Below are 23,711 nucleotides of genomic sequence, written 5' to 3'. Positions count from 1 at the left end.
TGTTATTTTCCCCTGCTTTAGAGAATACGAACACCCGCCTCGGAGGAGGAAGGGGACTGCCCCGGGGGATGAAGGGGGTGGGGGCTGGTCCAAAACTTCAAGAACTTTTTGATTTTGAAGCTCCTTTCATGGCTTTGATATTTTCGGTCTATCCTATGACCAGGCATTCTTTAGGTGTTCATTTCAAAGAAGCATATTGTTCTTGGTCGGTGAGACTCCTACTTTTATCTGTGAATGGAAAATACAGTTGTTTTCGCTATATCTTTGTACTATGGGAACCTTCGGTACACCATCTATGTACAGTTCTGTATCGGACAAACTGGAAAGATGTTTGTCGGACATCGTAATCCATGATGCCTCACCAACCAAGGATTCGGTTTCATAAACAAAAGTGAAGGTGGTATATTTTTTCAGGTAACATGGAAAATGTTAAATATAGGTCATCCCCAGCAACAAATTGTTGACAGACAGATGTTGAGACCTCGTCAATCCATAAACCAGTTTTGTTTTTGCTATCCGACCAAGAAAAATGTGTAAAGAATACGAAGGCTTGATTTTGAGAAGAAGAAAAAAAGCAGTGACATTTAAGAAAATAATTCAAAAGCACTGCAAGGTTTCACACCGGCCCATGTACATTTTACGTGTGAACTATGCCGACACGTGTTTTGATGACCTAACCAATCCATACCTCATGACACGCAACACACTCTTATCATGGTATAACAAAGGCCTAGCCCCCCAAAAAATTATTTGACCTTTACTCCAAAGGTCATCAAAAATGGCACGCGACAATCTTATCATGGTATACTCACAAACGAAATATCAAAGGCCTATGTCAAAAGACAAAAAAAGTTGTGGTACGGACAACAAAAATGCCCAAAATATTCTATTATTTGACCTTTACATAAAAGATCAAGGTAATCAAAAATGGTACACGACACACGGAAAAAGAAGTATTCACACTTTCAATCCCCCCTCTGGGAAGGGAAGCCATGTAATAAAAAATTTTTAAAAAAACAACTATTGAGCCAGATTTGGTTTTAGTCTTTACAAAGAGCTCACACATGGGGATCCGAGTTAGAATAGGTCTTCAGTACCCCCTGCTTCTCGTAAGAGGCGACTAAATGGGGCGGTCCTTCAGATGAGACCGCAAAAACCGAGGTCCCTTGTCACAGCAGGTGTGGCACGATAAAGATCCCTCCCTGCTCAAAGTCCGTAAGCGCCGAGCATAGGCCTAAATTTTGCAGCCCTTCACCGGCAATGGTGACGTCTCCATATGAGTAAAAGATTCTTGAGAGGGACGTTAAACAATATTCAAGCAATCGATCCATTTTTGTAGTTGTAATTTCCGGTCGATTGACAAAAATAAATTTTGCTTGGCATGCTTTTATGCTTGGGTTGATAGACGGAAAACAGTCTATGCTGCTCTGAGAACAGTGTTCCACTTGATTGCGTCTGTGTACAGGGAATATACAATTTACTTTCTCTTCATTAAATGCCTTTTATTAATTCATATAGGACTATCCCAAGGCCAAAATCGGTGCTATAATAAAGAAAACACTGTTCAGGCCAACTTTGTTGGTTAATTTCAGCGTTGCAAATTATAGGTTAAATTTTAGGTTAAAATTATAAATTTGAAAAATAAACAACTAAACATATATACGGCAAAAAAAAAAAAAAAAAGAAGACACCAACAAGAAAACAATGAAAGTTGATATAACAATTGACTTTGTAGATATCGTCGTTGTAGTCTCTTTGAAAGTAATTACATTTCGACTTAATAATATCTAGGTGCAAAACCAGTGCAATATTTATACATTCCTTTTACATCTAATTACTATCTTTCTAATAGCAGCGTGCACTTGGCTTGGTCGAGCGTGCAAATTTCATTCAATGATTGGCCGCTTATGCCATTTTTTTCACTGTGACTGGTCACTGAGAACAAAAGTAAGACCTGCTTTACCGAAATCATTGATAAGCTTCGTCCAAACATTTTCACGCTCGATCAAGCACAGTAACACGCTGTTATGGACACGATAGTACCTAGCTGGGCAGCTCAGTGGATTCATGTGTCGACTGTCTTCACCTTTCATATCGTGTAGAATTACGTGGTTGAGAGTATGACAATGCTCAGAGAGAGATTCTTGTCATTTATCGTGTAGAATTACGTGGTTGAGAGTATGACAATGCTCAGAGAGAGATACTTGTCATTTATCGTGTAGAATTACGTGGTTGAGAGTATGACAATGCTCAGAGAGAGATTCTTGTCATTTATCGTGTAGAATTACGTGGTTGAGAGTATGACAATGCTCAGAGAGAGATACTTGTCATTTATCGTGTAGAATTACGTGGTTGAGAGTATGACAATGCTCAGAGAGAGATACTTGTCATTTATCGTGTAGAATTACGTGGTTGAGAGTATGACAATGCTCAGAGAGAGATACTTGTCATTTATCGTGTAGAATTACGTGGTTGAGAGTATGACAATGCTCAGAGAGAGATACTTGTCATTTATCGTGTAGAATTACGTGGTTGAGAGTATGACAATGCTCAGAGAGAGATACTTGTCATTTATCGTGTAGAATTACGTGGTTGAGAGTATGCCAATGCTCAGAGAGAGATTCTTGTCATTTATCGTGTAGAATTACGTGGTTGAGAGTATGACAATGCTCAGAGAGAGATACTTGTCATTTATCGTGTAGAATTACGTGGTTGAGAGTATGACAATGCTCAGAGAGAGATACTTGTCATTTATCGTGTAGAATTACGTGGTTGAGAGTATGACAATGCTCAAAGAGAGATACTTGTCATTTATCCCGATTCATATAACAATGATTACAAAACTCATATAATAGAAAGAAAATTTGGCAGCAAAATCAAATTTTGGAAAACTCCAAAAGGCGAACATATATATTCTGCTTGTGTTGCTACTGAGTACTGAATAAGCAATCGAATGTGCATTTACATAAGCCTTTTGAAGTTTCAGTGAAACGAAAAATCAAAGAATCCGCTATATTAATCAGAAGGCAGATTTTCGACTGCCACAAAACTGGCAAGAACCTACCATGGCCACCCCTCCATCATCTCTGAATATACATGTATATAGAATAATGGTCTTCGAAATCTTATGATCTCAAGTCGAATCAGACAATCCATCTTCTCTTTTTTCAGGGCATAAAGGTTTGTCAAATCAAGGACATAGGTACCTCAGCTTTGAATGACAAATGAATATTACCTAAGCATCTCACTCTTGAAATGACTTTGCACCATCTGATGAGAAGTACTGAGTTAATTGCACTATTAAACATATTAGGTCATTGTAGAAGTTATTCACAGACACTGGAGTTTGAAACTGTTATTTGCTATGAGATTGCAAATTCTGGATTAATACTGTTTGCAAGAATATTTCTTACAAATAACTCAGTAATTCATATATACACCTCGCCTTAATGTCAAACAACTTAATATATATATAAACAAGGGGTTAAGTTCTTTAAAGCTAATGTTTGCAAATGTCCATATTGTGTTTGTAGGATTCTCGAGGTTTTTCAGTTTTTAACAATACTTTAATGTCAAACAATCTGATTTACAATTAGAGGGTTACATACTTTTGGAAAAGAATTTTTTTCAAAGGTCCATATCTATATGGGATCTGAAGAAGTTTTCCATTTTCGATGATATTTAAAGAAAAAAATCATGTTATAGCCCCAAAACACGAAAATGCCCCCCCCCCCCCCCCCCCCCCCCACACACACACACACATAGTTATGTCGAACAACTTGATATATAATCAAAGTGTTACATACGTTCACATAATACTTGTTTGCAAATGTCAATGGCATATATATCCGATCTGAAGAGTTTTTCCAGTTTTCTTCTACATGTATTATTTGTACAAATTTCATGTTTTTGCCCCCAAACTTGAAAAGGTCTCCATACAAACATTTTTATATATAGTTAGAGGGTTACATACTTTCAGAAAGTGATTTTTTATTCAAAGGTCCATATCATCTATATAGTATGTGAAGAGGTTTTCCATTTTTAGCGATATTTTATGAAAAAATCATGATTTAGCTCCCAAAACTCCTAAACGCCCTTGCATATTTATGTCGAACAACTTGATATATAATAAAAGGGTTACATACGTTCACAAAATACTGTTTGCAAATGGCAATGACATCTACATTAAATTGGATTCCAGTTTTTTAAAAATGTAATTTGTACAAATGTTTTTTGCCCCCCAAATTCGTAAATGTACCCACGTAGATGATTTATAATCAAGGATATATGTACTATATAAATAATACTTGTTTGCAAAAATCCCATGGGTCCCCCCCCCCCCCCCCCCCCCCCCCCCCCCCCCCCCCCCCCCCCCCCCCCCCAATTAGCTTTACCAGCCCATAGTAATTCTCTTTTAACGGAATAGCGAAGATATGGTGGAACTTTAAAAAAGATAAATATATATACAGTATATAAAAGAAAATGAGGCGCCGTTTCATTTAGTGATAATACATAAACGTTTAATAATACATGTATCACCAACCTCTTTAAATGATACTTCTATCATTAAAGTGATTTTTCTTGAATAATAAGTGAAACGCATAAGATGTTTAAGAAATAAAACATATGAGGGTACGAACTGTCACGCTTCACGCCATCGTCGGAAACCCACGGTCGGTCGCTCTCCGTTTACCTACCATGGGCCACAACGCCAGTATTTTCGCTGGTAGATGTGGCTCGGCTCCTATATGATATTGGTCGCTTTACCATTCCATATTGCGATATTCAACCAATGAAAAAGCTCCTTATTTCCAGTCCTCGGGAGCATAGAAAAACATGCTTTCGAAGCGAAGATTTTGACTACGTTTAAGTTGGACAAGTTACAAAACTTTAAGCGATATGCTTTATCTGCATTCAATTTATTGAAGCGAAGGGTAAAGACAGGAGAGGAAAAAGCCCGTGTTACCAAGTGTTTGCTACTGCGTACGAGTCTATTGTTCAGCACTAATGTAGCCTCGCCACTTTTATCCATAATACAGGAGCAATGTGTTTTTTAACGGACTAGGTATTTCATCGGTTTATATATGTATGTTAAAGTTACTTGCGTATTAAGTACTGCCGAAATTTGTTCTAGTTGTGTTGTCGGCACAATTTGAACCACTAATTATGACCTTCTTTACATTGTGTAAACACAATTGATGTCTCACCTACGCTAACTACAAAATGACATGTGAACGGGATTGTAAGACCATATTTTAATTCAAATTTGCATCTAATTTTTAAATTGTATCATGCATGACTGATTTTATTCACGTGCAATGTAGCAGTGATGATAACTCATGATAAACATACCAGAGGCAGATCTAGGATTTCCGAAAGGGGGGGGGGGCACATGTGAAAGTTAAGTATTAGCCAAAATAATCAGCCATTTTGTGTGCCAAATCTGGAGTTTTCATCTATATATCTTTGATAGTGGCACAACGAAACACACACACTTTCATGGGCGCCGCTATTACAGCTGACACTGAGTTCCGGGAATACTTACGGCGATTCCCATTGGTCCTCGATAGGTCACATAAGGTCATGCATTTTAATGAGTTATGCGAGAATATCGGCGTTGTGTCCCACGGTAGGTAAACGTAGAGCGACCGACCCTGGGTTTCCGACGATGGTTTCACGCCGGCATACTTTTTATGAAGCGCGTTACTAGTTTCTCCAATGATCCATATGTGATATCCATAGTGGGACCATCATAGGGTTTAAAGTTTTACATACGAATATAGGATTTAGAATCTTCTCAAGAACCTCAAGCCTTCAGGGCAGAGTTAACTACTCAGTATTCTATTTAGTTTTTTTCTAAATATGACCCACAGACAGGAGCCACAAAGAGGGTTTCATTAACATTAGGATATACATGTACTCGGCCTAAGGTTTTAACAAGGAAAATTGTGTGCATAGAGTTCGATGGGAGACCTGGTCTGATTTTAAAAGCGATGGTATCAGTTTTGTCAAGAACACAATTAACAAACACGCAAGGGAACCCCACTACTGAGGATATGGAGTCCCATATCCAAGGATTGGGGTCAAATACCAAGGATAGAGAGTCCCATACCAAGGATAGAGAGTCCCATGCCAAGGATAGTGAGTCTTATACCAAGGATAGTGAGCCCCATACCAAGGATAGAGAGTCCCATACCAAGGATAGAGAGTCCCATAGCCAAGGATTGGGGTGACATACCAAGGATAGAGAGTCCCATACCAAGGATAGTGAGTCCCATACCAAGGATAGAGAGTCCCATACCAAGGATAGAGATTCCCATAGCCAAGGATAGTGAGTCCCATAGCCAAGGATTGGGGTGACATACCAAGGATAGAGAGTCCCATAGCCAAGGATTGGGGTGACATACCAAGGATAGAGAGTCCCACACCAAGGATAGTGAGTCCCATACCAAGGATAGTGAGTCCCATACCAAGGATAGAGAGTCCCATACCAAGGATAGAGAGTTCCATACCAAGGATAGTGAGTCCTATACCAAGGATAGAGAGTCCCATACCAAGGATAGTGAGTCCCATACCAAGGATAGCGAGTCCTAAAGCCAAGGACAAAGAGTCACATACAAAGGACAGAGGGTCCCATGAAGAAATGAAATAATATTTTTAAAAACAGTTCTGGGTCGTTAAGGGCATATAAAGCAAAGTACTCGTAATAGACACAAGAGAAAAAGTCCAAACAGATAGCACCAATATAAAAAAAACTCTAATACAGGAGTGTGTAGCATTTAAAAATTATAATCATTTATAGGTGGCAATGAAATATAAAATTCATTTAGAGCGAGATTAATATAAGCCTTTTGGCTTGTTTCTCAATCTATTTCATGTATAAGACATTGTTTGTAAACATTATCGAATTATTTACGAATAAATATTGTTTAAACTAAAATTCATTTACATTCCTGTTTCTTTAATTAATATTATTTATTATTATGTCACCATACACACAAAAATAAAATAAAAATTGTACATTTATACTTTTAATGAAGCAATCAAATTCCTTGTAATGAATGAAATATGGTTGAGTAATGATCGGTGATATAAACTACAATTGAGTCTGGAGCTAGTGCATGTATTATGCATGTTCGTAACAGTCTCATTTCCAAAAGCCACATCCCTTTCACAAACTTTTGATCAGCATTAAAATATCTGTTATTCCCATCTTTGGAACATTGTAATAGGAAATCCCTGTGGTCCTCCCTTAATTTGGCCTAAGTGTTCGTCTTTGATTCAGACTTTGTTCACACTTAGAAAACGCAAGTACAACAATGAAATGTAACTTTCACCCGCTGGCTATTTAGAATTTTAACCAATGTCAAGCAATTGTCTACATATAATGTTTTAAGAAGACACTTGTATGAAAGGATGATCCACAACAATAGAATTGAATTGTCCACGAAAGAAGTTTGTTCTTAGAACCGTACCCGAGGCAACAATTACAGATTAAAATGTTCTTTTCAGTTTCTTGGTCAATCACAATGACCTGGAATTTCGCTGAGGTGAAATATTTAATCATATATTATACCCGAATCCCTTTCAGAAGTTACAAGCACCTGTGACCGCATCTGAAATAATGCGTCAAGGAATGGGCTTAAAACAACCGAAGGCAATTTTATTATGGTAATTAGCGAAACTTTAAATTATGCTTATACAAGGTAAACCTAGTAAATAATATCAACGATTTGATAGACGTAAATATGAATTATTTATAGTTTCTGTATACGACAATAGAATTCGACATTGATTTGGCGAGGTAACGAAGCCCGGCGCATTTCCCAGTATACACAATCTCGCTTTATTATGTGACAGTTAATTGATTTTCATCGTATTGATCTTCTGCATATATCTACCACTTTTCACCTTAAGTTTCAAGGTCGTCTTCAATTCCATGAACGTGGAACATCACTTCAAACACGAAAAAATGTTTCCAACACATTTTGTGCGTATATTCATAGTTTTGAGACGATTAGTTGTCTTTTTAAGCGATCACTCAACCGTGAATTGTCGACCCAACTTACGCCTGTTTAAAAAGCAAATATTGTAAAGAGAACTGTGGCGTGTAGAAGAGGCCGGTTTTTCAGTCTACAGACATGTAACTTCCTAGTATCTCCGCCAGTGTCTCATTTGTCTCAAGATTTCGGATTCTTCAAAGATCCAGACGTGAAAAAAAAAAATGGATTTTACATTTGACACCGGTTCGATTTTTGTCTGCCTCCTCCTTGCTTTGCCAGGTAAGTGTGTCTATACCTTCTGACTGGTCGTGTTGTTGTGTCAACACGTAAAGTGCAATGTTTTGACCCCAATTAACAGATATCAGAATTAACCAGATGTAATGAAATTTAACTTTTATTGATATACTATTTCTTATTTTTGAAAAAGTGTATACATTATTTATCATAATCAGACATTAGTTAATATAATGTATAGGGTGGGGCCAATCACTCCAGTACATTGGCTATTTATAAAATATGATTAAAGCACCCCGCACGGTTTCGTTATTCGTAGTATATTTTTATGCGTTTGAATTCCCAATTAAGAATAAAATGTAAGACGACCCAATAAATATTGTACTTGTCAGAAAAGGATGTACGTATTGGACACATATCATGGTACCCCAAAAGGGTATACAAAGCTCATTTCACGTTTGTTTCAGATTCTCGAAAATATTGATCACATACATGTATGTAAATGACCGTTCAATGCACTACTGCAAGACTGATCAGACATTATGTTATGTAGACGTTTAACTAGACCAAATGACCACACCACAGACTAGTACACCGACTACCAAGAACGCAGCCAGCGGATTAGGATCTTTAAAGATTAACAGGTTTTGAAATGGAATATCGTATGTCAGTGACGTAACACGCCAATTTAATGTTGGATTTAGCGTACAATAACACAAATAGTGTTTAAATGCTGTATTGCATAATGTTGGTTTGGGTTCTGTGCACAGGTTAATTCAAGAGCTTGGTGTTTAAGACGCCTGAAAGATGGTCAATATTTGATTCGTTTTCGAACTTTCGATATCTTGATTGACCTCACCTCGCTGATGTCTGTCTGCTTGACTGGCACCTTAGGGGCAAGGCTCATGCTATTGTGTGAAAGAATTTTATACGACAATCATTTGGACGATGGTGAATGTGTCGTCTGCCCCCAGCTCTGAATGCAGACGACCTATGCATCATAATACATCCATTAATTGCAGTTCTGTTCAGAATTAACGTGGTAATTACCAACAAATAATAACATAGGTGTTAACCCGCCACAATAAACACAAATTAATGACCGGAAAAGTAGGCCTATATATCGGAAATCTTACGCAAGCATTGTTTGGAAAGACTAAGGTTTGTCTTCCAGAGAGGTATTGAATATCGTGAAAAAAGACCAGTTTCAATTGATAACCAAATTGCATTAGTAAGAAGACTTTGAGGATCATTTATACCCACTTTATCGCCGCATTACCAATTTATCAAATGATGGTGTTGCATTGGACATAAAATTCTACAGTAGGTAGGATATTGCTACATGTATAAAAAAAAATATATATATACTGTGTATAAATCATGGTGGTGCTCTTCCACATCTGGCAACAGTTCTTGCAAGTGCAAATGAAATTCATGCCGTTTCAATTTTCTCTTTGAAAGAATTTGCACTATATCTCCATTTAATTTTCAGCGATTTTGGTTATGCATGACTCAATTCATTAAATACGCGTACTTTAAATGTGAATTATGCATCCTCCAAACCACATTTGCCTACCACATGAAGTTAATCCCTCATAATACATTCTTGACAAAGTTTGCTTTTAGTTGAAGTCAACAGGTGTATTATTCTGGGAACCGGCTCAGAGCAAACTAATCGGCCTCAAAATGCATATACGGATCGATAAAGAATGGTCATCATCGATATTCTATTAATAGAACAGTGTTGGGAAAGTAGAAACCGGTTTTAAGCGATGTACATATAAAAATATTTACATACAAAAAAATCTTCATGGCGTTTCTTGATACTTGATTTATTCCCAAGAGCGACAAGTGACACTACAGCTGGGAAAATTCCACCTGTTTATGTAAAATTAGACCAAACTGTACCAGGAAGAAATGTAATTATCTCATTGTTAAAAAAAACTTCTATAACAAAGACGATAAACCGTGCTTTAAAATACTCTAGAATTTTGCATCCGGCGTCACACCGGCTCCTGATCCGTGAATGTGAGAAAGGGCTTTAGTGTTCCTATATCTGTAAGGTCGGAAACCCTGATTCTTCACGAGGAAATCAAAATTATGTTGTCACTTAAGTTCTAATGTATCATTGCATGTTATTTAGAAATTAACCAATTGTTCATGTACACAGAAAAAAATACATGGAGTTTGAAATGCATAACCCTAGCCTGTTTTGCAAATAAGCATATATGCATGTATAATAAAGTATACTCTTAAACTATAGTTATTATAAAAAAAAATATTGAAATAATATAAAGAAACTTGTTGTGCTCAACATCTATGCAGATAAACAGAAGATGCACACATTGCATATCACGATACTTGCATTCTCTCCAGATGAACCAAACAAATACCACCTCGTCTGCCATCTAACTTTGAAGTCGCACTCATTTGCACGGCTTACTTATTATTGATATAGGTACATAATGTATCGAATGGTATAGATATGTGGAGAGAGAATTCTTTTTCCAATCAGAATCTGGGACGGTTTTTATCATCACACCAATATATGTAGAGGTATATGCATTTGATGTCGCCTGCAATGTACCTAATGCACACTGATCCAGGAAACGATATAAAAGAAGCACATTCTATATTTCTATCAAATGGAGACTTTTTATATGAGAAACAAGGGTTAATTCAATCACGTCACAGTTTACATTTTGTATTTTCTTTAGGACGCTGGATAAGTTATGCTTTATTTAAATCTTCATTGTAATATACTGTATCTATACAACCAATGTCTCGGATTTCCTCCCACACCAATGAACACTTCGCGCCAATATCCCAACCAACAAAAAGCAGTGAATCGTTGCGAAATAAGTATAAGCTTGAACCATTGATATCATGCAAATTACAGAAATTCTGGTCATCAAAACTCTTGTGTTTTATGGGATTTTTAATTTAATAGTGTCTGTTTATACAGTATTTTTATGTTGTAAAGTGTTTTAGGGTAATTCATCATTAGATATAAGGTGATAAATATATCCTTTTGTTGTATATTATATATATATATATTAAACAATTGTTGTTTTCTCTTTCTCTCTGGTTTCTGGATGCACGGGCGATGATGTCTATCGCCCGTTCTGTACAAACTTATCACAACATAGCCTCTTCCTGCGAGCTGAAAGGTTGTTGTCAGTGAAAAGACCAATACCAGATTTCGAGTTTTAAAGTTGTTGCTTAATATTGCGTAGCACGTGACCTTATGTTTCATATACACAGATTTATTTTGATATTGTTTTAACAATTCTTTCATGCATACAAAAATGATACACATCACTTGTCAACGTTTCTGTGTAGATCAGGGACCATGCCGAAAGTAGAAATGATAAAATGGTATTGTAACGAACTACATTCTGTATAGAACTTGGGAACTATGTAGACACCCTATAGTGTTTCAGATTTCGCAGAATCATAGTATCCGAGTTTCGATTTCACATTGTGTACGATACAATAGATATAACTTAAGGACATACTAAGTAGGTATACAATGACGTGTTGTAGAACTGTTTCACCTGTGTATCTGATAAAATAGGGAACACAGTAAAATGTAAACCAAGAATGGGGACATCACGGTTGTATTGCAGAGACCTAACCAAGCATGCGCAAATGATATTTTGTACAAGTTGTACTGTATTATAGGTGGCTTGTCGACATTGTTTTGGTCAGTATTTAAGAAATCAAGTACGATTCCTACATACAATGGTCATGCACACTCCCAAAATATACATAATTCAAACATTGTCTTCTTGGTTCGATATATATGTGTCATGCTTGGCGTCTCGACAAAAGTTGTTAATAAAAATTGATAATTATCGTATATGTGTGTTCAACCTCGAAAAAGTCAGGTCTACTAAATACAATGAAAATCGACCTTTGCTTTAATCACATTCCTCCACTTGTCGTGGTTGTAAATTTCAAATTGGTTAATGCATCATGCATATTCTTCAAAATACTGTCCACAAAAACTCGAAGACAGATTGTTCAAAGAAGACTCGCTTGTCTAATTGATGAGCTAATATTCAAAATGACCTGTTTATCCTGATCTGTCATTGTATGCTTTTTCGTTTCACATTTTTTTTATTTATATGTAAATGCCTAGTTTGTTTGTATAATGGGGGATATACATACATTGAAAGCAGTTGGTAATTTCTGCACATCCCTTCATGTGTCTGATGTCTTTATACACCCTTAACACAAACCACCTATAAACACCGACTCCTTAAATGAGAAATCTTCACCTCCTCATTGTATTTCTTTTCCCAAATTCTTACAATGTCTCCGACCGTCTCAATTGCTATTCATGGATTATTTTTATTACATTTTGCAAGTAACTTCAAAAATGCTCTGTATTTACACGAATGTACAATGTTTCTAGTAAACGTAAATCTATTTGAAAACTGACAAAATGAGGTCTTTTAACGTGATTACTTTGCACTTTATTTCTCGTTTGACCATTATGAACTATTTTTAACGGTACACGGTTTTTGTAGTAATCTGTAAGGGATTAGCGATTGATATGTATGGGGTACATATGTCACTTAAACTTCCACTGCCACATATCACAAATCTTCCTATTTTTATGACTTGTAGTGGACACATTGAAATCTTGATCAGCAGCACTCGCTACATTTCAGCTGTCTTGTTTTTTAACATTGACAGGTGTAACTGCTCTGGACTCTGGACTGACCGGAATCATCGGGTCATCTGTAGCGGTGGGCCTAATGCTGGTAGCCATAATCATTGTATGCGCTATACTGTGCTACAGGTATAGTAATTTACTATCGTTCCGATTACGGCGTGTTACTTCGCTACACCGAACACGCAAATTTTACTCGCTGATTGGTCGTATGGTTTCAATAACAGTGAGAAGTGAGTTTGGATGACCATGCTATGCCATTCTTTCTATTGGTTACTGAGAACAAAAGTAAAACCGGATTCATTGAAATCTATGACAAGCCTCATCCAAATATTTGCACGCTCGATCAAGCAGTGTCACGCTGTATCGGAACGATAGTAGTTAAAGTTTGAAGATTATTTCTGCTGATATAAAACACGACTGTAGAGTTACTGTAAGGTGCATTTATTGACGAAATATGTACGAAAACGGAATGAAAGAAAAATGAAGTTGGATCGATAATGTTTCAGTAAACTCGATTGTCTGGGTTTGCTTTTTGTCGGACCTCAAAACATAGGTATATTCATTATTCACAGGCCTTAAAATTAATATGTGGGTAATCAAAAGAGTTGAATCAACATTGTTTTCTATATCAAGGGAAAATAGAAGTGATTAAGATTAGCTGCACTGAACAGAGTTGTCTGTATTCTATATTGAGATACTATCGAAATTGTGTTTTCAGCCTTAACACCTACTCTGTTCTGTTTTGGTATTAGTGCGTTCATCTTATAATGAAATTCCACAGGCTTAACTGGGCATAATAATTATCACAAATCTTATCGGGTCATGTTATTTCAGACATACAGCTCAACTGCAACTGTGCAACCAGGAAGTTTTAATCCCTCGTAACTGCCTCAGCAAGGCGTGACTGTAATACCTGAAAAATAAGACTTCCGGTTAATATATTGAAAGAGAAGAATTAGCAGAGCAATACCATACTAATTACAAGATAATTATGCATGTCTGAAGTATTTAAGAAAATTCGTTTTAAATGAAAATAGTGATACATAGGAAACAAAATATCTCGATGAAACATTCGACTGCAGTGACATGTGATGATGTACATTTATAGGGTAACTAATTACTGATTAATTACTTAAACCAGTCATATTTCTTTAGTTGTGTAAATGAACGCATTTTGTAAATGTCATTCGATTTTTCCAATATCCTCACCACATTGTCGACGGTCACAAAGATTGATTTCCTACAAACTAAACATCAGATAAAGAATGAATATGACTGAATGCGTCAATTTATACAACAGATTTGACTTACGTTGTGACTGAAATATTGACAGAAAATATCATTTACAAACTGACGATAAGGAAGGGAGAAATAAAATAGAAAACCTTACGTTTGCTCATTCATCTTTTCGTGATTAAAATGTAAAATTTTCATCTGATCCGTTTTCCTGTTTTATATTTCACTTTTTAGGTTTTGAAAATGTGTACCTTTTCAGACATATATGTGACACCCAGTTCACACATTCATTATGCAGGTACACACCTCCAAGAGGTCCCCCCAAAACACGGCATCGAAAACCGCCGCCAAAATATGACATGAACGGAAACGCGCCTAATGGCATTCCCCTTCAGACTCGAGTCCCAAACGGGGTCATGGGAACCCCTCATGGTACCCAGCGAAGCAACCGGAGTAAGCAGTTAGGTAGCCACCGAGGTCCCCCGGGTCCTCTAAGGTTCACTGCAGGACCTCCTGGTCTCTACAGATCCATGATGGCACCACATTTCATGTATCCTCCGTATCAGCAGGTTATTTATATTGACGAATCAGAAGAGGACGAACATTCGGTGCGGTCCACCATGCGAGAGCACAAAAGGAGATATAAAAGGTCCTTCTTCTCAGCCAGTAGAGATGCGTCGTCCAAAGTGGAGATCAAGTACGTATATGTTCTTCCAAGATCTAAGAATTACTTTTTCTCTTTGCATTGCTTTTCTAGGTTTAAAACGGGTTGTACAGAATATTGGTGCCAGAAATGTTTACTTCCATGCTGAACAGCATTTTCTTAGTGCATGTATAAATTCTTTTGGTGAAAAGGAAAACCTTTTATAAAACGACCATTTACTAAGTTTGAAATATCATTTGCAGAAAACGGTCTAGACGACCACATCCTAAACTCCGCGATTTCGTTCGCTCTAACCCTCCAGGGTAAGGTTTGGTAGAGCTTCACGCAAAACTACTCTATCTACAAAGTTTTAAGATTGCATGATACAGCTGCTGCTTTTGTTGACCATCACTCTTGAGTAGAATTTCGAAATTGTATGTACTCGGTAGCAGTCCTTGGGAAAATAACACATGTCGTGTAACTCACCAATGTTTAGCAGACTTATCCATATATTTACAGAGACGAGGAGAAAGCGGACCAAATCTTAGATGAAAATAAATCCATTTCGTCGAGTTCTGTTTCATCCAAATCGAACAATTCTTTAGCTCGGTATGGTTCGATACACACACTGTATGACAACCAATATATTAGACATCAGTGGCTATGATCAACTAGTCTAGATCTAGCACGTAGAAGTATTATTTTTCATGGAATAATAGGCACCTATATCAGAAAAGATGCATGATGCCTCACACACGTACAATTTGTTTCCAATATGAAACATCCTATATACCAAATGTTATTTTTTCAGAGGAGGAACAAATCATAAATTCACTAGTCATATAACTAGAACGCCAAGTTCTAGCACAGCAAGCTCTGTGGCTTGGTCTGTCCGGTAAGAGAGGGGCTTTTATGATGTGGATTTTAATGATGCATGATGTTGATTTGCATGATGTTGATAACAGAATTAGACAAATGCAATTCAAGTAATAGTAGTCTATGTCTCATCTCATAACGACGTGCAACTGGGGAATTTTTTTTTGCGTGTAGTAAAATTTGTATGCCTAGTTTTGTGGTAGGTCACTGCATGCATGGTAGCTCAACTTCACCGCCCTATATGTAGAAAAGTGAAATGGGAATCACTATGGACACCAGAAATGCACCACAAAGAAATTTCAGTGTTGTTTACATGTAACTTTATGATGGTATCTTCTTTATATTATTGTGATGAAAAACTTTAAAAATCTTCGCAAAATGAACCAAGTGCACTGAGTAGAATTAGTATTTTTAAAAAGATTAGATTTAAGCAACGAATCCAACGTATATATCCCTACAGAGATCAGTCTAGGAGAGAAAAGCCCAGACCTCGGATTTCTAACGATGAATCGAAGAAACATCATCAGCGTGAATTTCGGTCTACTCAGATCGATAGTTACCCTAAATCGACGGGGTAAGGTGCATGAGGTGTTGGGCTCGTAGTATTGCACCTGTTTGATAACGTCTGTACTTGTTGTCGAGTTGAATGTTTAGTTCTACCAAATCCCAAGTGGCAAATCGGAAATCCTCATCCCCATACATATCAGAAAACATCGGACATATCATGAACAACTTCAAAACCTTTGTTACAGATGACTCTCATCTGACGAGTGAAAAATTCGATCGATCGATCGATCGATCGATCGAGAGAGAGAGAGAGAGAGAGAGAGAGAGAGAGAGAGAGAGAAGAGAGAGAAAACTTCTGGATTTTTAAATTATTTTTTTTACTATATCTTGGGTTTTAACGGAAATTGTTACAAATGCATACAATGAACTAGGGGGTCTTTTAGCCCAATATTGTTAAAAATTATAAACTGATTTACAAGACTATTTGTTTTAAAAGTTAAGATTCTTGGATGCATTTCCAATTTCCTAAATACATGTAGTTTCTGTAATTATACCGCCACCTGTTACTTTTAACTTTATTAAAAAAATTCTTAATTTGACTCAACACTGCAATTAATTGGCCTTATATTCTACGATTAATGAAGCTGTATTCAGATTGACTATCGTTTGTTAAATATTAGTTTTTGTTGTCTGTTAATCTTTCAGAAACGCCATCATGTCACATAATATGATGAAAATATTTGTATGACATGACGTTCTTAACATTTTTATGACATGACGTTCTGATTTTTATGACATGACGTTCTTAACATTTTTATGACATGACGTTCTTAATATTTTTAATGCCGTAAAATTCCATGATAGTTTGAGGACTTTGAATATTTTAGGCAAAATTTTTGCCTTTTTGTACAAAGTCCTATACAGGAATAGTTTAGAATTAAAACAAATCTCACGAAATTTTTAAATCTCTCATACGATTTTTGACCCCCTCCCCCTTGTGTATGATTGGTATCATATTTCATGTACATGTATCTCAAAATACCCATTAAAATCTTACTGAGATTCTTCAGGAAATTGAAAAATGCTGTAACATAGTAAGAAATCTCTCGGTATTTTGATTGCAGTTAGAGTCTGGTGCTTGATGGATTTTCTGTAGAAAAAATGCGTGGCGGATCCGAACTTGCCACTTGGGGTTTGCCAGATTTATCCGAAATGTGGAACATGTTTGTAGCTTTAGATGAAATCTGTAAATACAAAATATCACAAGAAAGCTTGCATACTGTACAGTTATACATTGGTAAATATATATGTTCGAAACCCAGTTGAATTTAGAACCTGTTAGCTGTTGAATATCTAAGTGTGTTAATGAACGTGGACAGTAAACTCCAGTGAAGCCTGTGTGCATTTTATTGGACAGTGGTTGTTGTGATGTAGTGACGATCATTAACATATGTTCTGCTCTTGAAAGATTCCAAATGTCTGAGATGAAAAATATCTACACGTACATTGAAAAATATTTACACGTACAAGTAAAAAATGTCTACACGTAAAATGAAAAATATCTACACGTACAATTAAAACATATTTACACGTACAGATAAAACATATAAAATTTACAAGTAAAATGAAAATTATCTATACGTAAAATGAAAAATATCTACACGTACAATGAAAAATATTTATACGTAAAATGAAAATTATCTATACGTAAAATGAAAAATATCTACACGTACAATGAAAAATATTTATACGTAAAATGAAAAAGATTTACACGTAAAATGAAAAATATTTACACTTAAAATGAAAAAGATTTTCACGTAAAATGAAAAATAGCTACACATACAATGAAAACATATCATGTTTAGGAAGTTTTCATTTATTAATACATACCGTACAATTGTAGAATACAATCTTCCTCATGTCTGTACTTTTACCTAGCTTTAATTAGTGTTTTATATTTTGAATGATACTAGTACTAGCTTATACGTGGCTGGAAGGGGTGTGTGTAAAACGTTTTACTATGCTGCGAATAAATGTTTTTAACTTTATATGCAATTGTTATAAGTTAAGATGAGAATATCTTCACATTTTTGTAATCTACTCTTCTTTACACATGGATTAAAAGTTATCATTTGAAGTTGAGATATTTTCGAAAGAATTTGAAATGATTGTGGATGTTGATAAATAATATTCTGTTTATTCTTTACATTGCAGGGAAGTTGAAAGCGGAGAAGAACAGGTAAATTTCAAAACGCTATGCAGACGGTATTACGATCAGATCTAAGATGATGAAATAATGATTTTCTTTTGATTTGTCATTGCAGATAAAATTTTCTGACGAAGAAACAAGTAAAACGTCTCCCGAGAGAAAACGTAGATCCAAATCTCCCGAAAAACAAAATGTAGATAACACAAATTCCCCACCCAAATATCCCGAGAACATGACGTCACTGAGACAATCGACAAAGGAACAGTCATCAAGAATATCGAAAGAATCCAATGAGGAGGCCAGGCAAATTGACGACATGTTCAGCGGATTTAGTGCAGAACCAACACCAGGCGACGTCATCTTCAAAGAAAGCAGTTCAAGTTCTCCGAAGCAAACGACACCAAGGAAATCCTTCTCTGAGGAAAATAGGAATTTCATTGAGGAAGCTTCCGGTAATGAATATGCAGCGGTGATTAAACCAAGCGTAGCGGTGCGAGAAAGCATAAGGTCATCCGATGGCGATAACGCAGGGCTTTATGCTTCCGTCGTTAAACCAACGACTCCTGCTGTTTATGATGAACATCAAAGCAATCCGTTACGACAGTCGATGTCTGACCAGCTAGAAAATATCATTCAGAACAGGCATGCTGGAAAACCTACAGAATTTGATAAAGATTATGATGATGAAGAGGACAAGGAAATTAAAAATATTCCAGAGTACCCTAATAAATCTTATAGTCTTTCTCAAACGGAAAGACGTGACATTTCTTCACGAAAAGACGTCTTAGGCTATTCACAGACAGCCCAGCTATCGAAGTCAAGTAGACATTACAGAGATGAACGAGACGATTTTACCTTTGATCGTGATTACACAAGAGATGAGAGACCCGCGACGCCTCCCGTTGATATCCCCAGTGAACCCGTTTCTCCTAGAGAATCCTTCAACAGACCCGCTAGGTCTTCGGGTTATCCCATGCGTCCCGAGACGCCTCCATTTGACGCAGTTGTAACGCCACGAGAGTCCACAGTAGAGAGACCTCCCACACCTCCTTTTGACGCGGAAACAGATCGGTCGACAAAAGAGAGAAAATCGCCATTCTCACCACAAACAGAATCAAGAGGACCTCCAGACATGAAGGCAGCATTTTCAAATCAGGTTCTTCGTGAATTACAGCAAAGACAGAGAGGGGCATCCATAGGAGCTGATGACGATGATGACGCAAGTAACTCGCGAGCTGTAAACTTTTCAGCAGCACCACCGGAAATTATTCCAAGGTCAGAACCAAATAGTCCACGGGCGTCCATGAATATTCCACAAACTGGGGCACCGCCTCCCCCACCTCCTCCCCCTCCACCACCCCCTCCTCCTATGCTATAGGAGAAACGTGATATGTCATATGTATTTCTGATAGATTGAGAAGAATTAGTGAAGTGCGAAAATGGCTAGTGATAAGTATTATGTTTAACATATGCATCAAACATTTTTGCCAACATTACTACGACGCGTTTCACCATACATAAATTGGTCATCAGTGAGCGCCTTCCATACAAATATAAAATTGTATTAAATTTTGCCAAAGGATGCGTCAGAGAGTGCTTTTAATCACTGCATTGTTAATTTCATGTACACATATACATACAATACTTATGCATTTGTGTTTGCTCAGATAAAATTTAGATATCATAGATTTTTTTTTATACTGTATTGTAGATTATAGAGTCTGTATTCATACCATATATGGTCCATTTTTATTGTGATAATAACAAACTTTAACCAGAATTCTATAACACAAACCATATTGATTTTCCTAAGCGTGTATACTTATACCTATTTGTTTTTTCAAAAGAAAAAGTTGGTATCATGAAATCGCTTGTGCTCATTGTGAGTAAATGAACATGTTTGAATGTTTTAATATATTATAATATGTACAGTTACAAATTTCTATTCTTAAACAACAAAAGTTATATTTTTTTATTGTGTACATAACAAAGGTTACATTCTTATGAATGAGTATGCAATCACAAGATGTTCTATGTTTAATTTAGATTGGGTCTTACTTCATCCAAGCACAACTCGATATGGATGATTTTATATCTAAGTTTTTAAAACTGTAAGATGTTTTAATTTTGCCCCAGTCTAAAGGTGCTAACAATTTTCGGCATACTGATGAATAGATGGTTAAAGACGTACTAGTAATCCAATTACTATTTACATATAACTCTCTTATCTATGTATTGTTTTTATTGTGAGTATATGATTTGTATTTCATTAATTGTGACATATAAGAATCGGAGAGAGAACACATGTCATATGTTTCTGTAATCGATGTCGTTTATGTTGAAGAGTATGTCGTTTGGGACATCATGTTCCATTTCATCTCTGTGTGTATAAATTACAGCTTCGTGAATTTTGTATAGATAACACATGTTTCAATGGCAATTCGTGTAGGTTTCACTGCTGAATTGTGTAAACCTCGGTGTTGCTTTACTTTGTTATCTGATGACCTTGTTCAACATTATCATTACCTTAATTATCTCTGTGATGTGATAAATATATCTATGAATTTTATATAGTAAAAATATATCGCAATCTAAAGCATTTTGATGTATTTTGTTGCCGTGTGTACAGACTTTTTGTTCAGCTGTACATTACTACCCAAACCACATTTCGTTATGATTATGTTGCTTTTTTCCATTCAGTATGGCGCACTGTACTGTGTAACGAGAGGTGACTTTGCGAGATATAAAAGGATGCCATCATGGTCATTATAATTATGGGAGTCTTTTTTTTCGACGTCGAAAATTCTTTGGACGTATACGTTGCTCGAATTTTTCGTTGAGCTCCCTATACACAATGAACTGTCTCTATCTGTCTACAGAATTTGAAATTCAAACAATATTTTATTATGTATGATACATAAAAGGATTGGACAACAGGCGTGGCCTATATAAGCCCTCCATACAAATACATGGTCAAGGTCATACAGATATAGTTATTATATAATGATAATGAAGCAATATAATATTATATACATTGATAATATTATGTTTAACAGTTTCCATTTCTATGATAATTTACAGCTTGAAGTATGACTGACAAATACAATTTAGGTATGGATATAGAAATCTACTATACAGGAAAAAAATATAAACAAATTGGTTCTGTGGTATGAGAATGAAATAATTTAAGAAATTAATCGAATTATTTGTAGACAAAATAAATTCATGTACATTTCTGAAACTTGCAACATTTTGGTTATAACTGAGATTATTGTTACCATACAAAATAAGTTCTAAAGATAAAGGTAATTGTAGATCATTAAAACTTTGTATTTGTCTTTGTGTACAATATTTTGGACACTTCAGAAAAAAGTGAAGTGTGGTTTCAGGACAATTTGGACACAAGTCACAATAAGGATTTTCCCTAAGAAAGTGCTTAAATAAATCAGCATTAGGATTACTAGCTTTATTTCGCAATTGACAATGCAGTATATTTGCTTTTCGATTGCCATAGATAAAATAATATTTAGGTTTGATGGAATATATACTTTTGATGACACGCTTGAAAGATATTAGTGTTAGAAGACTTCGAATACTCGAGGGTAGGTCATTCCACAATTTTAGTCTAATTTCATATACGAAGTTGTTTTCGCTATTGGAATGTTAAATTTTAGAGTATCCTGGTTTCTTAATGAATAAGAGTTAGGGGGTAAAATACATGGCTAAAGTAAGTCCTGCAAATATTGGGGGGTTAATACATGAACTATTTTGTAGAATAGCACAAGTTTATGTATTTTCCTTCTTATTGCTAAGGTATCCCATCCAAGTTCATTATAAAGTATCGATCTTGATGAATTTACCCTTAAACCTTTAATTATTCGTGATGCTGCATCTGAACATCTTCAAGTAAATTAGCATCTCTTTCTGTACAATTATATCAAACAATATTTGAGTATTCAAAGATGGACCGAACATAAGAAAAATAAATTTTTATCGATGAATCCCTTTTAAGTTTATATTTTAACATTCTTAAGACATTTAATCGTCGACATGCTTTGACATGAATATGCTTTTTCCAACTTCCATCTTTCTGGAATATTATTCCCAAGTGAGTTTGAGTTTCAACATTTTGAATAAATGGGCCATGCTGACCAAATTTTTACCTTAGAATGAGAAATAATTTTCCTACTAACATCCATATTGACTGTTTTGATTGGATTAAATTCAACTGTCCATTTACTAGACCACTGGTGAATTTTTTCAAGATCAATAGTCAACGAATTTGCAGAATTGACAATGTCATAATTGACTATTCTATAAAGAAAAATATCATCTGCAAAGAGTCTTAAAGGGTTTCTTATGCCTATAGATATATCATTAATAAACAAAAGGAAAAGAAAGGGTCCTAAAACTGATCCTTGAGGGACTCCTGAATTGGTGTGTCTAGGGGATGATGAAGAAAAAAACCATCCAGTACTACCTTTTGAGTTCTATCAGATAAATAATTTTCAATCCATCTAATCAATTATTCTGAAATACCATAATGCTTTAATTTATGTAAAATACGTATGTGCAATACTCTATCAAATGCTTTGGAGATATCACAGAAAACAACTCTAACATCGTTGCCTTTATAAAGACAAGATATAATTGTATGATATATTTCAAGTAACTGGTGAGTTGTAGAATCACCTGGTTTAAACCCAGATTGATATTTGTTGGTTATATGTAATGCTGGATTTCATTCATGTAATTTTTTACGCAGAAAATAAGTTGTAGTTAGCCTAGTGTAGATTTCTCCACATGAAATCAATGGTTATGTCCAGAAGGGAAAACATCCGTGTTCTATGACCTTCCGTTAGATAGCGCTAGACCTATAAGTATACGTAAATGTACTTTATGTACAGATGACCTAGTTTCCCTGGATATCAAACTGCAATCTTTCGAATGAGAATATTTTTGAAGAAATAATTCGCATATCATATTTATTCATGGCTATATGTATCTATAAAATTCATATTTAAAAGTAATTATTTTATATATACATATATATATATATATATATATATATATATATATATAGATAGATAGATAGATAGATAGATAGATAGATAGATAGATAGATAGATAGATAGATAGATAGATAGATAGATAGATAGATAGATAGATAGATAGATAGAGAGAGAGAGATAGATAGATAGACGTACGTGTTACATATGTGTGTATAAAAAGCAGAGAAATTCACATTACATGGATACCACTTCGCCCCTGTCTGGGGTCGAACTCGCGACCTGCTGAACCAGCTCTCCCAGCAGCGTG

At 35.7% G+C, this 23,711-nt stretch overlaps 1 protein-coding gene across 11 annotated transcripts; it reads left to right on the top strand.

Moving 5' to 3' along the window:
• The first annotated feature begins 7,792 nt into the window (after positions 1–7,792).
• Positions 7,793–20,988, top strand: LOC125670629 (cyclin-dependent kinase 12-like). Of its 11 annotated transcripts, none has more exons than XM_056163604.1 (9): positions 7,971–8,282; positions 12,942–13,047; positions 14,417–14,854; positions 15,064–15,123; positions 15,320–15,409; positions 15,612–15,695; positions 16,137–16,250; positions 18,398–18,422; positions 18,508–20,988. In XM_056163604.1, the coding sequence occupies exons 1-9, from the start codon at positions 8,225–8,227 to the stop codon at positions 19,768–19,770; spliced, it is 2,238 nt and encodes a 745-aa protein (XP_056019579.1). In that variant the 5' UTR covers positions 7,971–8,224; the 3' UTR covers positions 19,771–20,988. The 11 variants fall into 11 exon arrangements, with proteins under 11 accessions (XP_048761869.1, XP_056019584.1, XP_056019579.1 ...); XM_056163605.1 differs by having other exon boundaries at positions 7,974–8,282; positions 14,456–14,854; XM_056163606.1 differs by lacking the exon at positions 16,137–16,250 and having other exon boundaries at positions 7,973–8,282.
• The last annotated feature ends 2,723 nt before the right edge of the window (positions 20,989–23,711 follow it).

This window comes from Ostrea edulis, chromosome 4 (assembly GCF_947568905.1).
Source record: "Ostrea edulis chromosome 4, xbOstEdul1.1, whole genome shotgun sequence".
NCBI lineage: Eukaryota > Metazoa > Mollusca > Bivalvia > Ostreida > Ostreidae > Ostrea > Ostrea edulis.
Note: the sequence above shows the minus strand (reverse complement) of the source record. Positions and strands in the feature narration are given on the sequence as shown.

Excerpts from the sequence above, each read along its gene's own strand:
- LOC125670629 (XM_056163604.1), top strand. The coding sequence starts at position 8,225 with ATGGATTTTACATTTGACACCGGTTCGATTTTTGTCTGCCTCCTCCTT. Across the intron at positions 13,048-14,416 it reads TGCGCTATACTGTGCTACAG|ACATATATGTGACACCCAGT; the intron begins GTATAGTAATTT and ends GTACCTTTTCAG. Across the intron at positions 15,696-16,136 it reads TCTGTGGCTTGGTCTGTCCG|AGATCAGTCTAGGAGAGAAA; the intron begins GTAAGAGAGGGG and ends ATATCCCTACAG.